Genomic DNA, 18,892 nt, shown 5'->3' with positions numbered 1-18,892 from the left:
ATATAAAAACACTTTTTAATTCATTTTCTCATTTATTGAGAAAAATTTGTATAATGTGAGTTTATTAAGAAATACTCGTATACATATGTAATATATTTCTTCGTTTAATATTGTAGAACCATCACGAGGTCATTGTTAAAAAAGTTTTCTAGAAAGCCACGAAATAAACCTGATTTCCAGATAGAAAAATATTAGCATTAATAGTATATATTTTTTTAAATTCATAGATATAATGTAAGCAGAAGGTAACCGCCTTGTTTTAAATTAGGAAAAATACTTTTAGTATTAGATTTAAGCTTTATACTGACATTTCGTAGTGGAACTGTATTTTGTAGAATAAAATAACAACAATTTCATAGTTTTTTCACATAAATTTTAGCTGGTGTAATAAAATTACTGTGGAAAAAAACTATAAAGTTATTATTTTATTCTATAAATATTTCTAGCTACTCAAAAAAATAAGTTAAATTAAAGAACATACGAATGTGTTTTACCTCTCTTACCCTTCATTTATTTTTTTTCAAACCTCGGGGTGAAGTATGCATTTAAATTAAGGCATAAAAAACTGTTCCCTTCGAATAAAGAAATTGAAAAATTATAGGAATCTGCAAGATGCGGACGTCGAGTTGTTTGTGAAACTAATGTTACGCAGAGATCTTTCAAATCCGGTAATTTTAAATTTTATTATGGCGGCGTTCGCTAGGGACTAGCGAAGCAGAGCAGAGCTTGGGTCGAGCGCAGAGCCCAGAGCGGCAAACGGCACTCTACACCACACGCAGCACAAGACGGCGAACTCGCAACGTTGTACGCCTCACAGATGTACGTACTATCGACGTTGCCTTTTACAACATTGTGTCGGATCCTACTCCGATACAAATCGAATACTTACGCGAGATAAACTTTAAATATTATTATTTGTAATCAAATTGCCAACCAGATAATAACAAATGCCAGACGTTTAAATCATTTTGTCGTTATGAATAATGCGTGATGTAACAGCGACAGTTCCTGCGTAGCTGGTTGAAAGTTTATTGAACAGTTTGCTCTACCCGATAACAATAATTTTATATATTACGAAAATAGCGACAGTTCGCTCGGCGAACATTAAAGACAAGTTTATATTGATCGAAGGATGAGTATTTGACGATCGGAGCTTTATCCGTTGGTTTGGGTATAACGGGAGCCGCGAATCGAAGCGACTTTGGAAACTAAATCTCGAGCGTCTCTGTAAACAAAAGTTAAGTTCAAAAAAGTAGCGGGATCGAACTCAAGTCGAGCCTCGCCGTATATTTACCGTTTAAAATGTTCTCTTATTCGATCCTCGCGAATATTATCGGGCAAGTTTCCGACCCACAGGTGCCGAGTCTCTCTAACCATCTTGCTGTGAACTCCACATTAGGAATTATTTACTCGTTCCGCGTCACTACGTGGCAAAAATCAATTTTGCACTCAACTTTGAATAACACATTTTAACAGCACTTCATTAACACCACATTTAATAGTTATTTTCACAAATCGTCACTCATTTGATCGATATTCACTTTTCACTGGGTATGTAAAATAAGCTGCATCACCACTCGACGACCGAGATCGTAAACACCACACGCTCGATGGACGCGAATAACGCCGTGCGGTTCCCGGCTTGAGAATGTCTCGCGCGAGCGGTCGGCCGCGCGCCAGCGGTTCGAGACCCCGCCCTCTGCAGATCGATAGTGTTGCCAACAATCCGACATGCCGACAAAATTATGACTAGATCTCGTGATTTTACGTAATTTTCCTTACATTCCCTACTTTTTTCTTGTACAAAAAAATAAACAATGATGTTTAATATAAAAAAATTCCAACGTGTCAGTTTAAAAACAAGATTATTTTGGGAATGAAATATACGTTCTGATATTTTTTGTAGCAAGCAATACTTTGTAACCCAGGTACGTCGATACAGTCTGTACCAGACATCCCAATAAGTAAAAAGAATCCAGCAAAACAAACGCAGAAATATAATTATTGAGATATGTATTTGCAGATCATACAGTGTTAGTGATTTTTTTATTATCCATGAAGCTGTAAACAACATTTTAGAACTTTTTTAAAAGTTATTTTTAAATTTTTGAAGCAGGTTGATTTTTTCGTATATTGGGGAAGTATATTTTATAGGGGTGGAAAGATTGATAAACATATAAAGGAGAATGAATTCTAGGAACATAACTATAAAATCGCAAATAAAAACCTATCAGCGAAAACTAAACTGGCAGTACACAACGGGGTCTTGGTTCCAACCCTAATGTTTGGACGTGAATCATGTTGTTGGTAAAAGAAGGATGAAAGTAGTTTGAATGTAAAAAAAAATGCCATCCCTCTGTAAAACTCCATGTATAATATATGATCGAATGGTAAAATAAGGAAAGAATCCAAAGTTGAGATAAGCATTATCAATAAAATTTAAAAAAGGAGGTCAGGTCAGAAGTCGAAATAATCGGCGGTTATGAGGCATGAATGTGGAAGAGACGAATAATGTTTGCAAAGACCGAATCGTCAGGCGTTCTCCTCTCTCTTCCTACTCCTGCGAGAAAGCGTCATGATGGTCAGTTAGTTAGTTATATAATATATTAATCATTATTATCATTGTGCATCTCCAAGATAAATATTTTGAATCGTTATTATAGAACGGAAGATTTTATTTTCATCATTAAAATTTATTTGAAGTATGTAATATAAAAGTATGTGTGATCATAGCATTTGTTTTATTTATGGATTTTTGTGGAATTTTGTAAAATGGTGATTAAGTGTTATTTCTTTAAGTAAATTCTCGTTTTTGGAAGGTTTTCGGTTAGCCTGTAAATTCATCCATATGTGATTGTTGTTAATAATTGTAACCCAATCGGAAATCTAACCCTGGACATGAGACAGATCTCTCTAAAATATGCCCGCGTTGATGGTACATAAATGAAAAAGTGCCATGTTAATCTTTATTTATTATTTCAGACAAAAAACATAAATGCATTGATCGTATTTTATGACTCAATAGATTTTTTTTCAATTAAATTAATATTATGGTCACTATTTCCAAAAATACATATAGAAATTGGTTTTCAAAAAATGATTACCATTTTTGGTCTCACAAAAATATGCACATATATTATTCAAAAAGATCGTCCCATTTAACTAACATAAGATACTTTGAAATAATCCAAGTTATTTTTTATAATATTTTTGAGCTCTTTTTGTTTTATTTTTCATTTTCGTAAGTTAAATACATTCATATATGTATTCTTTATAAAATAGTAATACTACTAGGCGTGAGTATTGCCTTTTGTGATAAATAATGTATACTATTTGTAAATAATATGATAATTGCTTACGCCGCCGATCATGAATTTACTAAATAATGAAACTAGTTTGGGCGAATACCCACACCACAACAAGTAATGTCATTATTAAAAATTATAATTTTGTCAGTCTTAAAATGAAACTAAATTTAATATATTTATACTTAATTTAATTTTTTTATTTATCGATTAAAATAGATCATTCTTGATGAAATTCATTATTACTATTTTTTACTCTTATAAACTTCATTTTGGAAACTCTTTGTTCAACTATACAGAATATGTTTAATTTTTATTTTATGTCAACGACTTTAACTTTAGTTACAGCTTAAGTCATTTGTTAGTGTAATTATTGTAAGTAGATTTGACAGTCGTTTGAAAATGCTCTTACAAGAACTGACAAATTCATGTTTTTTGAAAAAAGGAATAATTCCCTAATCTACCATTTTGGAGGCTTGTTTACAGGTATGAGAGTAGTGGTAGATATGAAAAATGCATCAGAAATAGCTTAATAAATTTAAATTAAATATTTTTTTAATTTACTTTGCAATTTTTAGGAATCGGAACCGCAACGCCTGTTTCGCAGTCAACCGTCTACCACAACAAGGTGCCTGTCTGGTATAAATGTTGTTTATAATTATAATATTATAGTTTTGAGTTTTGATGTTACCATTCTAAATTAAAATGTACATTGCTAGGTAGATACTAATATTTTAGCCTCCCTTTAAGCGGGCGATTACAAATCCGTAAATCCGATACCATATTCCGAATACGAAATATACCGAAGGTTGTTTGGAGTAAGGCTTATATGCTAGCTAGACTATTTTATGAGCTTCTTAAGTTTAGTGTAAAAAGTTTTGACATACGTTCAGCAGATGGCGCAAATGAAATTTTTGTTTATTATTCAACAAATACACATGATGTTGTTTCAAAAATCAAACGTCAGATGGTGTGATGGAACCTATTTTAGATTATTTTATTGTTTATTTGTAATCTCCCAGGTTATCTCCAGAATATGAAATATTAATTGTTATGTCACCCTTCTTTTCCTATCCCATACATGCAAGAAAAACAGCTTTTTTAATCCATATTTATGAGAGTGATTATTCATAATAGTGACTGTAAAATATTAAAAGTAATTAAGTATTAATATGTTTGATGATTATAGTTCTATCTCCAGAAGACAATAAAAATGGTATACAACAAGGTTCCATCGTCGGATCTTAACACGTTCTCATATTTATAAATGATATTGAATCAAATATTAAATTCACAAAACTCCTCCTATTTGCCGATGAATAAAAAATCTTTGAAAATACTCAATCACATACACAATTTAAAATTTGCAATAAGTATTATAATTAGAGATTTTGGTCTCACACATAATATTCCAAACTGAAGGACAATCATCATATCGATGATTAATTAAAAGATTATCTAAAATCTGGAGATCCATTCTACAATTATTGGAACCATTCAAAAGTTTAGTTGTAGTCATTACTCTCTACAAATCTTTGGTCAGAACTTCATTAGAATTAAACATTACAATATGGTCTCCTTACTTCATAGTAATGCTTATCTCAGCTTTGAATTCCTTCCTTATTTCACTATTCGAACATCTATCATAAATCTTTTTGTCGCACATTCTTCTGAGAGATCGCATTTCGACTGCATTCAGTCTACTTTCATCCTTCTTTTGCCAACTCCATGTTTAACTTCCATACATTAGGGTCGGAACCAGGACTCCGTTGTGTTAATTTATTTTTAGTAGGTTTTTTGTTCGCAAGAAGTATGATACTTCTTGCGAACAAAAAACCTACTAAAAATAAATTAACACAACGGAGTCCTGGTTCCAAACCTAATGTATGGAAGTTAAACATGGAGTTGGCAAAAGAAGGATGAAAGTAGACTGAATGCAGTCGAAATGCGATCTCTCAGAAGAATGCGCGACAAAAAGATGTATGATAGATGTTCAAATAGTGAAATAAGGAAGGAATTCAAAGCTGAGATAAGCATTATCGATAAAATTGAGAAAGGTGTGTTGAGATGGTTTGGACATGTTGAGCGAATGAGTGAGGAGAGAACGATGAAACAAATATATGAGGCGAATGTTATTGGAAAAAGAAGTAGAGGAAGACCGAGAAAAACAAGGCACGATCAGGTATGCCAAATTCTTGGAAGCAGTCAGGTTAGGAGTCGTAACAATCGGCGGGGATGTATGAGGAGATGCATGAACATGGAAGAGGTGAAAAATGTTTGCAAAGATAGAGTGGTGTGGCATTATATTCTCTCTGCCTACCCCTGCGGAGAAGCGGTGTTATGGTTAGTTAGTTAGTCAGTTAGTTTCTTGCACATTATATTACATTACATTCTTGCACCAACGCTTCATTTGCTGTAGGACACTATAGAGAAATTAAAAGATAGTTAGGTTGATGTACTGTTAATACAAAAATCAGATTACCATCGCATTTCTCGACGAATGGAACTTGCTGACGATACCTTGTTTTTTTGGAATACGCCTCAAACTGTTGACATTTTATCTCACTTTTTGTATTGTGACTTTCTTACAGGTTCACATATTGTGATAACAAATCACTCATACCTCGCGTGCTTTTTGGTAAAAACATACTTACGCTAATATAATATATACACCACACACATAGAGTGAGATTAAAATTACAAAGCTTGGAAAAAAAACATTTTAGGAAAAGTATAAACATTTTCAGAAACCATGAACTACAAAGTACCATCGTGGTTTTTCTTTCCAAAATTCATGACTGCTGAGAATGTATGCATTTTTAAAAAATTCATAATAATAAAGCTATAAAGTTAAATAACTTTATCTTGGGTATGTGTTCAATACATATACGACAAAAATAATATCCTTGGGTAAAAATGACATTTGTCACATATATCCATTCTTATTTTACTTATTTAAACACGCAGTATGTAGAATGACACTTAGGATGTATGTATGTATGAAGCAGTGATCTGTGCGTATTATGTGTATCTGGTAAGGAAACGAAGTCAAATAATTTCACACACTGAATAAGTCCATAGTTAACTTCATTGATTGATACAGTGTCAACTTGATCATTAATCTAGTCAAATAAAGGTGATAGTCTTACATCCCAGAGAGCGAGAGAGGAGTGAAATATATACTAGATGACATTTATGATCCAGATGACGTTTAAGAAGAATCTAAAAGATATTACTGCAATGATTATTTTCAAAGATTAAATAAATATTGAAAAACAAGTTATATTTAACATTCGCCCATAACAAGCAACTATAAACTACATATTTCCACCCTCACAGTGCAGTGGTTAACATGTTTGCATTTCAGAAGGGCAAAAACATGTATATAAAAGATTTTTCACTCTTATTTATTTTAAATCGCACTGGTCTAGTACCTAAGGTGCAGGCCCTTGCCTTCACATAATTCAGAAACAAGATATCATTGTGTAAATACAAAGCAGTGCCCTTTTCACCATTGGGTGCGGATAATGTTAAGAATAAGGGGATACATTTTCTCAACAGTTTTAGTAAACTTTTAAGAAATAATAAAAAAAAAACTGTTTCATTTGTATATTTTATTTAGTAAATATAAGACATATTAGATAATAAAAAAAATGAGATATAAATTAATCAGTTCAATGAGACTGGGAAATGGGTATATTTGTCCAGATATTCTCAATTTTGGGCAGGTTTTGAGATTGCTTCGTGGGTGATTTACCCACGACATTAGCTGCATCCTTCATTGCAGCCGGTTTTGAGAGGCTTGCAGAAGATCTGTAATAAAAAGGTGGATTAAAACCTTTGAATTCATTCCATATCGAAAAAAAAATTGTTGAATCTTTCTACTCCTACAATGCTATTGTGATTTAAACCCAAATACCTAAGATTATAAATAAGTACAGGTATTTAAAAGTTGATATGTAAAATGTTTCATCATAGACAAAGCATATTTTATGTGAAGTCAATATAGAAGCCTAGGCATTCACAGGGCTCACAACTTGGTGTTGGCTGACACAAGTGATTACCTTATAATATTTCATATTTATAATTCTGCTAATTATTGAAAATTCATATTATCCTGATTCTCGGGAGTTGTATATGTGTCGCCTACTTTCGAAATCCGCCAGACCCAATTCTATAAGATTTTAAAATAAATACCGGAATGCCAATTGAGGGTTTTATTGTTTGAAATATTTGTATACTTTTAAACACTGCCAAAAAATACTTAAAAACAGCGTTGTATTTCAAATTCCGATATATTCATAAAACTTGCCTTCTGACCCATATTGGCCAATCAGAGAGCGGGAATATGTCAAAAATTAAGATGACGTCACTATCGGTTTGTGTCTCGTGTTTTTTTTTTGAAATACTGAAAAACTTTCCAAAAAAATGGGAAAATTCTCTATTTTATAATATTTTATCTAAAGATAGACAAATCTTTGAAACATAAATGTTTCCCGGAGAATTGCATTTTTTGTAAAATCGACTTATATGGAACTGGCGGATTTTCAAAGTAGGCGACACATATAAGGAATATTTTAACAACCGCTTTTGTATCTCAATTGAAACCTATAGGTGGAACTGCTGTCTATTGACAATCCTTTTGACTATAGGTGATAATTCTTTCTCTATTCTAATATTTCCGGGACAATTTTAAATAAATATTTTAGTGAAAAAATTCCTTATATTTATTTTGATCCTCCTAAGAATTGAGCTGGCGACCGCTAGCATGGTAGCTAAACGCCATGATCACTTCACTACAAAACACGGACAATAATCTTAATATGTCTTATTATCCTATTTTAAATAGATTTGTATGTTTTTATTATTTTAGTATTGTCTATTAATATGCGTATTTAAAGGGCCCACACGAAAAATGTATGGATATCATGTAGTAACTAGATTCATGATTTTTTTTAGAACTTTACTTTTTATTTTGTAATATGATAAAAAATAGTAAAAAAACATCACGTCCATCCAAATAAAGCAGAATTGTTTTTATTTCCTGATAAATACAGATTTCACCTATATTATTTCGAGAAATAAAAATTCTTTGTGTTTTGATCCACTCACATTTTTACTAACCAACTAGTTTCGGCATCAACCTGTAGCTCTCTTCAGGGTTTAATTTATAACTAAACATATATATAAAAAAGAAACAGTGTACAAGTTGTTGGGTTTCAAAACACCATTACCCCCACCCCTACCCTTTTGAAACCCAACAACTTGTACACTGTTTCTTTTTTATATATATGTTTAGTAATAAATTAAACCCTGAAGAGGGCAACAGGTTGTTGCCAACTAGTTGGTTAATAAAAATATGAGTGGATCAAAGCACAAAGTATTTTTATTTCTCGAAATAATATATCAATATGATCCACAAAGTTAATGCTTTCAATATTCAAATCAGATTTCACCAATTACCTACACACATGTGAATTTAATTTCTCATTTAAAAAAAAAAAAGCCTTTATTAAATATAAAATATCTAATGATGCAGTGTTCACCTTGATCACATTTGATTCAAAAGAAAAAAATTATGTACTTGCTAATTATTTTTAATTTTACAAACAATCTTTTTCGTACTTACTCTTGCAAGCCTCCAAAGGATTGGAACAGATCATCGTTGGTGCGCTTGATATTATGAGGAGAGTAACGGTTGTACAGTCCCCAGATGCTGTTCATCAGCTTACTATTGTACTTCAACGGAGAGAGCTCCATCACTGTCAAATATGTATAAATAACAATTTAGACTAAAAAGTTAAACTAAATAATAAAAAAATTAAAGAAAATTGGGTTTCAGCCCTAGTTATGTCTTCAACTGATTGTGAACATTAAAATCATACTTTATTATTTTGACATTGCATTCTTCTTTCAACCCGTATTGGCTCAATGGTGGATAGGGCACTGCGTAGTGTTGATAAAGTGTTTCCTTAATCATTAATTACATGAAGGCAAGATGATCTGTTCTGTGCCCACGCTGATATTAACCCTTTGGATGCGTAAATCGACTAAAGTCACCCAATATTTTTTTCTCCTTTGGATGCCAAAATCGACTTTAGTTCATGGGTTGTAAAAGCCATGGACTTATAGTCCGTGGCTTTTACAAGCCATGGACTTAAGTAAAGAAATAAAAGGAAATAAAGGGAATTTTATAAAATACTTATTTTTTATGGAAAAGTTGCATTTTTTAAATTAACTTTTATTTTTTGCTTAACGCGTTCAAAGGGTTAAATAAATATTACAGTGTAAAATCACTGATATTTATTTTGACACCCCTGGGAAGCGAACCCGGGATCTAAAGCACGGTAGTCAAATGCGCTAACCAGTTCAACATACAATACAGAGGCAGACAAAACACTGCAAACATCATTATCCCATTACAAATGTTGCAAAGTTTTACCATAGTTATTATTTATTATAAAAAAAGCTCAGTTTTCCAATTTTGACCACATGTGAGCAAACAAAGGTTTGACTTGAACACGACAGCAAATACATTTGTTTTATCCCGTTCCGCATAGATTTTTTATAGAAATTCAGATATTTCAATACATCGGATAATTCACAACCTGATTCGACTGCGACTCCCGATAATTAAGGGTTTACTGCAATATGGGAAAGGAAATGGAGGAGAAATAGGAGGTACTCAAAGAGAGTAAAAGGAGATAACAGTAATGTCTAAGACACTCGGGTTTGCATACCTGTACTCATTACTAGCTTGCAGAAAAGATCTAGAATGTTTATAAGAAAATTGCTAACAAGATGTTTATAAAATTTCGCCATGCGCCTTATCTTTGGACTTGGGTTTGAGATAGGTTTGAATATTTTGCTGTTGCGAGCATGTACTGTAATGTAATGTCGGAGGCCAAAACAGAATGATAAGGTTGATAAACAAGCCCATTTGAAATATTTGTTTGTGAGATACAACCCTGGTAATTAATATACAGCTGATAAGGCAGTATTAAATATTAATTCTCGGAGTAGCAAAATCATTTTATTACTTCTGATTTGCTTATCAATGTTATATAGAAATTACTGTTAAATATTCCAGAGTACAAAGGGAGCTAATTACGGAGAGAAATTCAAATGAATGTCTTTGGATCGGAACAAACTTACGTTTTGTATTGAAGTACTTCTGAGAGTTATGACCCTCTGCATTGGTGATCCGCGAAATAACCATCTTTTCTTCATTCTCTCGAATTTTCCTTGCGCTGAACATTCCAGGGGGGATAGAAGCCATCCTTTCTGATTCCAAATTGCAATCTGAAAAGGTTATCAATAATATAATCTGCATATAACCGTCTGTCTAAATTTTTGCTGTAAACAGTAATTTAGTTGTAAAAGTGTCTGATTGTAGTCTTGCAGTTAGTGTACTTGATTTCGATTTTCAAACATTATTTATCGAGCAACTCAATTGAAATCATTTACATAACATGTTATAAGAATAGTTTAGATGTGAAATAATCAAACTGAGCATGTATCTGCAATTCTTTATTATTAAATAAATTAAAGTCCACAGAATATCTTGTGAGATATGTATAATACATGCGTATATTTTTTCAAGATACATATTTTAGTCAATACAAAAATTGATTGTAGAATTTATTTGGATTCATAATCTTCACAAGGTGTTGAGAGCAATGAACTAATTTTAGCAAAGTGTGACGTCACTAGATTTATCATAGTAATTCATAATGATATTCCAAATATTAGGTAATATGCAAAGATATGCTTACCGCAACACAAATTAAATGCAGATTCTATTTTAGCTTTGTCTATATTTTCTCGGAGCGAATTTTGCTTCCTTGATTCAGTAGTAATCGATTCTTTCCCTTCCTTCAAATATAACACCACCATTAAATCGATTAACTTTAAAACAGTTTAAATATAAGAAAGCTTTTGTAATATTTCCTTTACGAAAATAAAATTCGCAACTTAGAGTGCAAATATCACTAGTGAAAATTCGGCACAGATTGATTCACAGTAAGCGAAGAACGGGAGAACAGTAAGCGAGTGGACGACGAGAGGTCAGCTCATCGAGTGAGGCTGGGCCTCTTATCATTCTGTTTTAATAAGGAGCTTGGTGTATGTGTGTGTAGTGGAAATATTTACTCTTCATAGTACCTGACACATGTCACATACACATAATATTAAACTGAAACAACAAAATTATTCAGACAAATATATATTTTTAAAATTCAACCTACTACGTAAATTGATAAATAGGTGTATTAGAAGTCTTTTTGTAAACAGATAAACAAAATAAGTCATTATATACATGAAATTATAAATATATCTGCCTTATAAATGATCAAATGTCAATTATTTTACTTCAATTAAGTATATTTTCCAAACTGAAAGACTTGGCATTTCAAATTATTTTGAAATGTTATTTTTTTTTACAATATTTTGATTCAATATGAACCTAAAACATTAGAGTGGTCTTATAGATTTGGCTTGGTATTATAAAATTTGAATAATTCTGCATTAATTTTATGGTCTTATATTAGTGTTTTTATCAGAATTATCAGAATCTACCTAAAAGAGTGTAATTATCAGAATCTACCTAAAAGAGGAATTATCATTTAAAAAAGTACATATATCGCTCAAACCTTTCAACAACGTCATATTTCAAAAATCAACAATTTACAGTTGTGCATGTTTTCGGAATGCCCAGCAAAAGCGGCATTTTCTAAACTTAATATTTACCCATTACAAGGCAGAAAGTGTTGTTTTTGCATTTTGAAGAATTGTTATTTTATTGTTTAATTTTTTTTTTTAATATCCTAAATATTTTTCAAATGGAGAAAAAATCTTCAGGTTTTACCTAAAAAGGTCTGTTGCAAAGTAAAAAGTTCATATGTGGCTTGATATTTATTTTTAATACGTTTTATTATATTTTTAAACTTTAAAAACGATCTGAAAAATATTTTTTTTTGATATTTGACATTGTTGAAAGGAGTGAGCGATATGTATCACGAAAATATTAAGAAGCGTACATTTGTTAGCAAATTTACCAAAAAAGAACATATTTTGTAATCGTGAGTTATAAAATTTCAACTCTTGACCTCTGTGTTCAATGGAAAATACTGTTTCTAAGTCATTAAATAATGTTTTTTTAAAGTATTTTTTTGTTTATAATATTTTATACAATTAGTAATTAGATTGGCAGAGTTTATTTATTGCTTTTTTGAGTCGAAGCTAATTATTTAATTATGTTTTAATTTAATTTTTTTTATTTTAGTGTTGTTTGTAATATTTTGCCAGACAAATAGTCGTTTAGTAACTGAATGTACATGGCACAAATGGGTTCAGTGACAAAAAACTAATTTCACTGGGAACTTGTCAGTAACAAATGGGAGAAAGGATCCGGTTGGAATGGTGTATGTCTTTTGGAGATAGTAGTTGTCAATGTATGAAGACAGGGAAAGGCTGATGCAAACAGGCGGATTATACTGGAACTGTCCGGTATGCCAGATCTTTATTTAGAAAAGCCCGGAAACCGCCCAGTCTGTTCCTGCCACATCAAATTTTTTTAATTATTTAAAAAGTGATTTTGTCAGACCATTCTGATAATAATAAGAATAATATCCAGCATAAGAATCTGAAAATTTTGGGAAGTACTATTTTGATTTTTTCAATTTTTGCTGGATGGTTAATTCGCAAACTATACCCTGGTACAACAGTCAGTCGCAGTACACATTATAAATTAAGTACCTACATTTTTCTTTAATTTTGAAATAAGAGTAGTACAAAATAGACTACTTCTATATAAAAATAATATAGTTCCTCCCCAAATTAGTTAATTCTTGCGCAACGTTCAAATCGATCGTCACATACATTGTTAAAAGAGGTCCAGGAAAGGTTCTTTTTAGCAAAGAGGTCTGAAAAAATTCTATATTGTAGTGCGTTGGGTACTTCTTTGGACGAAATAAATCAACGAAACAGAGAGTTAGAATAAATACTAAGCCGTTATATACATGATTCTAATAGAAGTTTATACGACATTTTGTTTATAATTCTGTTTTAATCAATCATAATATAACTTGACCTGGTGGAACTGCGTAGACATTGCCTTGCATTCTTATGGAAAATAAATCCCATATACATGCGGTATTGAGATATATAGTAATCAAGAGGAAAAATGCTATAACTGAAAAATATCCTCAATTTTAAATGTTATTACATTTGAATTTGTATACTTTTTACGATGGTAATAACAGAAATGAAATCTAAAATAAATTGAGTGCAGGTATATACATATATGTACTTTGTTTCGGGTGGGCGCCTAATTTAATAAAATAGAAATATTCATGCACTTGTAAATAATATTTCATCATAATACAATTACATATAAAATAGCAGCCCATGAACCACTGAACCCTAAAAAAGACATAAAAAAGGGGTTTCACAATCCTTGTTATCCAACAACATTGACCCAATAATATCTGGATCAGTCTCAGTCCTGCATTCTCAAGACCTGGCTTCAGCCCTGAATTTCTCTGCTGCATACTCAAGAATCTCAAGACTGGACTCGCTGCGTGGCTTAATCTTTGAACTACTCCTCATTGGAGTCGCTACCTGGCTTTTATCTTCTCGTTGCATAATAAAAATCTGTGGGATAGATCTTCGCAACTGAGCTGGTGTTTTCCTTGTTTCTTCATCATCATTGTACGCTTCCGGTACTATTAGATGATAAATCCATGGTTTTTTGCAAAAGAGAAAAAAAGTGAAAAATACATTGCATACAATCAATCATTGATGATATTATTTTGCAACTAACGTGAATCGAACCCACAATGTTTTGCAGTTGAGGATTTACCCAACTACACAACAGCACTTGTCTGAAAGTGATAAAGATCTTATCTTATAGGATATTTTGTGAATTTTGTTATTCATAAAAGGAAGTAAGAAAGACGTCACATATATCATAAATATGCAATAAATTTCATTTTAATATGCAATTGTTTAGTCAGTGTTTTTAATAACTGTTTTGGTATATTATATTTCGTGCGTCAAATCAATTTATATTGAGAAAAATAACAAATAATTAACCCAATAATCTTTCATCTACGTATATCCTTTATCTGCAGCCAGTGATGCGTCAGAATAATGAAGCATTATCGTGGTTTGTTTTACATTCTCCTATATTCTAAGCACCCTTTACTTTACAAAAATCACGTGCTAGTAAAATGACAAATAGTATAGATTTATCCATTATCTCAGTATTGAATTTTAGAGGACAAAATACATAAATAGATTTTTATACAGTTCAGAGGAAAGATCAAATATTGTCATTCGTACGGTACATATATACTTGTTGCTATCTGCTTCATGGGAAAATGCCAAATGTTACCGTCAAAAATTGACTAAAGAGCATTCCCAGACACAGAGATATTATTATCTTCTGTATGTTGAGTCGGATGGGAAAATATTAACGCAAACGAAAGTTAAAGATTATCAACTGCGTGGAGAGACCTAATTTATTTGTGATGTAGGGGTTATCTCAATAAGTCGCAGGAGGTCACTGAGAAACACAAAGCACACATGCAAATCTAACTTAATGTAAAAATATACATATATATTATATATTTGCTGTTGCTCTACAAGATAATAAAGTACTGAAGAAGATTTCATAATTTTAAACTTATTTATAACCAATTCATTCAAACAAGAAGCAAATTTAGAATTAATTGTTTCCTGTATTTAGGACAAAGGTAATGTAGAATATTGAAGAGCAAACAGGGGAGTGTCGGGTTGTGGTCCCGTGGTTAGTGTCGCGGACTCTTAAGTCAGAGTTTCTCAGTTCGAACCCACTCTACCACAATTCCATACCTATTTCTAATAATGAGTCACTTAGTCTCATAGAAATAGTATGAAAGTGAAATATTTGTGTAAATAATAAAAACCCAAGTTAATAAAAAATAAATAAAAAAAATATACTATTGACATTTTTTTATCTACGTGGGCAAATAGCTTTCAGTTGATCAGTCATTCGCTTCATTCACCTAAAAGAAAAATGATTCAAATGCTATCATAGCAACCTTTTTGGATTAATTAAAAAAAACAAGATAATGGTTTTCAATAATTGTTGGGAAAAGTGCATTTGCTTCAAAGAGATTATATTGACAAATAATAAAACATCCTATCTCCTATACCTTCTGTATTTGCCTACATCAGGGATCAGCAGACTTTAGAGCTAAAAAAAAAAAAGCCAGAAATTGTGCAAATATAATTATAACATTTTCATAAAGCCACAAAATACGAAACCACCGAGACAACAATATACCGTTAGATCAGTATCATTGGTGAAAAAAGATGCCCTAGATGCCCTCATGAAATTACTCTGACACTGTAGCGTGAGTGGTATATTTGTTTCAGCACACTTACCACACTGGATTGGGCTAATAAGTCATGGAGTGGCAGGCTTTCGGGAGATGTTGATGAAGAGCTCCAACCTCATCATAAAACTGCTTGAAGAGCACAGATGGAAGATGTGGTAGTATTGGGCTTCAGTGTTGCGATTGCCAGAGAGCTGATCTTCTTACATCTCTTCAACATATTAATTATGCATATATATTTTTATAGTATATTTTACTTTTTGTTATTTTCTTAATTTTATTTCATAAAATATGCACTTGCAATATATTATTTATGAGAATATAATTTAAAAAAACAACATAATAATAATAATAAACCCTTATCCGCACCCCAATGGTGCATAGGGCACTGCGTCATATAAACGCAATGTTATCTTGATCATTTACACATGAAAGGTGATCAGCCCTCCGCTTCAAGTACCAGTCCAGGGTAATATTGAATAAATATTACAGTGAAAAAATCACTCATATTTATTCTTACCCCCCCTGGGAATCGAACCCGGGTCCTCTAGAACGGTAGCCGAGCGTGCTGACCATTACACTACGGAGGTGGACATATAATAAACAACATATGATTGACTAACTCTTGCACCCGCAGTTTAGTCAAGCTGTAATAAAATTATTATTTCATTAATCAATTCGGCAGTCACTTTGTAGTAATATCTGTCCATTTTTTATTTAAATTTTACTTGGTAAATAACACTCATCCTTAAAATTTATTGTGACACGAATTTCGATGTATTCCATATGCGTTTCATGATGATGCGGAATGCATCGAAAATGTTAAGAAATATCAATCCTAAGCAAATTAAATTATAAGAAGAATATTGTTGTTATTATTATGATTAAATTATTAACACATTAGATGCCATGTGATGCCATGTTAACTCCAATTTATGGATTGGATTTTATGTTCTGTGAATTGGATACGCTTCACGTTTGCCACGTAATGTAAATGTATGCACTTTCTGTTTGGCCCCCTGGACAGATTATCATTAACCGGATCCACGCGGCTCGCATAAGCGTATGTGTTTTAACAAGACATGCCCCATACGCGGCTGACATAAGCGTTTGTATTTTCACTTTGCTCCAAGTTTCGAACCTCAGTTCAACTTGGAGGAATTTTTTCATGGTGTGGAACTTTGGATAAAATAATACGTCAATCCTCGGCCTTATGACATCTGTTGAAATATCTGACTAATAATTTGTAACATCACAAGGATAAATAAAACAACAGATCCCTGATTTTTCTTGCGGTCGGTAATTAGTCCGCGCCATAATCATGCCCTATATCTGTCTCACTCTCGACGCTATGCATCGCCAGTGGGTAAGAGTGACACAAGATGCGTGCTTTGATTTATTTATGTTACGATCTAATTTGTTTATATTACGATATATTTCAAGAATAATGTGACACACGTGTATTATAGAGTACCAAAAAGGCACAATGAATCCCATTGAACGTTTTTGTTTAGGAAAATAAATCGTTTCATAACTAAATACATGATAAAAGTAATCATTTAAAAAACGGCGAAATACAGCCGCGCACGAGCGTCTCTTAGGAACAAAGTTAACGCGTTTAAAAGGTTAAATTATTATTGCTTTGTTTCATGAAAAAACATTTAATACAAAAAAATTAATTGTAACCTTCACATTTGTATGCAGCCTGTTTACAGTTGTGGCCCCAAGGATCTTTTTTTTCTAATTTGGCAGTCAATGTGTTAAAGAGGATAGTCTGGGAAGTATCTTTGTTCTTGTTCCCAATTTCAGGCATGATTGTAAATTATCTTCAGTGAATTTGCTTTTTGTCATACATATACGTATTTGATTAATAGAAGAGTGGATGCTGCAAAACTGTTTAAACTATTGATAAAAAGTGCAGAAAACACCTAACACAATAAACCAAAAAATGCTTTCAGTGTCTGAAAAGAAATCAACATTTTGAAACTAATATGTTTAGAATAAATGCAGACATTGTCATCCATTGGATTGAGGAAAATACGAGAAGAGTGAAATAATATAAATCAAACAAATAATGTTTATAAATGTATTTTAATTTTTAAATTAAACATTCTATATAAATAAAGTGTAAGCACAAGAGTATTGTAACTCGTAGAGCAATATTGAACAGTGAGGACATCTTTCACCAAAAAATGGCAACAATAAAAATAACCCTGAATCTATAAAAAATACTATTACATATTCAAAAAGTAATATGTATATTTGATAAAGGTATTGATTCTATTTTAAACTACACACCAATACAGTTTTGTACTGTTTTTACTTATGAAATAGTTAAGTACAATAATTTTGATACAATACTGTCAATTATTTTTTTTAAAAAAGCTTAAAAATAATTAGCGCCAACAAAATACTTACCAAGTATAACACAACACAAGAGAAATAGAATGCTTAATTTGATTGGAAAGGTACACTTTGTGGTAGAAAACGATTTTAAAAACATTTATATAAATTGTATTATGTATGTGGCGCAGTAAAAAGAAAATAAATGCCTCTAATACGAGATTACTCACACAGTATATTATTTTATGGAGGGAAAAAAATACTGAATTCATTACAATATAATTTCATGTACTAAAACAAATAATATAACTATAAAAAAATACTTTTACTGGTATACAAATTACCCAAACATAATTAAATTCCTTTGCAAAATTTATTGATTAAATACATACTGTGTAATCATATAAATATATAAAGTACCTGATAAAAACAATAGATTACATTATAAAAAATGTATTTGTTAAACTAGTGTAGAATACACCACTGTTGGATCTATTTGAGATGGATCACTTTTTATGCTTTCTTATTTTCACTTACAAGTCAAATAATATATCAAAGCCGATCATTCAATACTTTCTTCTGCAATTTATTCAAAATAATAAATATGATTTGTGCATTCAAGTATGTGAAAACATTTATTGGGCTATCCCATAAGTAATGCAGTTTTTAAATTATTTAATTTAATTTGATTTTAATGAAAACCAAACTTTCAAAAATGATTACTTTATCCCATCTTCGTTTTAACTTTCAAATTTCTCATTGAAAATTTTCAAGCTGTGTTGGATGGTATACTTAAAAACTTTAAAAAAATTACACTGATACTAAGAAATTAACGTACTTGAAAAACTGTTATAACAATAATGG

The 18,892-nt window shown here is 31.5% G+C and overlaps 2 protein-coding genes across 8 annotated transcripts in view; both read right to left on the bottom strand.

Moving 5' to 3' along the window:
- The window catches only part of spen (spen family transcriptional repressor split ends), a 147,611-nt gene extending 145,961 nt beyond the window's left edge, over positions 1–1,650 (bottom strand). For all 7 annotated transcript variants that reach the window (XM_088264354.1, XM_088264513.1, XM_088264440.1 and 4 more), the window contains exon 1: positions 1,295–1,650. In XM_088264354.1, the coding sequence (XP_088120480.1) occupies positions 1,295–1,377 (83 nt within the window). In that variant the 5' untranslated portion in view covers positions 1,378–1,650. The remainder of the gene's footprint in view (positions 1–1,294) is intronic.
- A 5,254-nt stretch (positions 1,651–6,904) lies between these two features.
- On the bottom strand, positions 6,905–11,386 carry LOC148313988 (uncharacterized). The gene is made up of 4 exons (XM_088260461.1): positions 11,081–11,386; positions 10,461–10,607; positions 8,935–9,067; positions 6,905–7,118 (listed from the first exon to the last, which is right to left on the bottom strand). Exons 1-4 carry the CDS (start codon positions 11,199–11,201, stop codon positions 6,980–6,982), a joined length of 540 nt encoding a protein of 179 aa, XP_088116587.1. The 5' UTR covers positions 11,202–11,386; the 3' UTR covers positions 6,905–6,979.
- Between the last annotated feature and the right edge of the window lie 7,506 nt (positions 11,387–18,892).

This window comes from Brachycentrus maculatus, unplaced genomic scaffold (genome assembly GCF_059751285.1).
Source record: "Brachycentrus maculatus isolate JH-2025_06_01 unplaced genomic scaffold, ASM5975128v1 h1tg000003l, whole genome shotgun sequence".
Taxonomy (NCBI): Eukaryota; Metazoa; Arthropoda; class Insecta; order Trichoptera; family Brachycentridae; genus Brachycentrus; species Brachycentrus maculatus.
The sequence above is the reverse complement of the archived record's forward strand: the minus strand, read 5'-3'. Positions and strand labels throughout refer to the sequence as shown.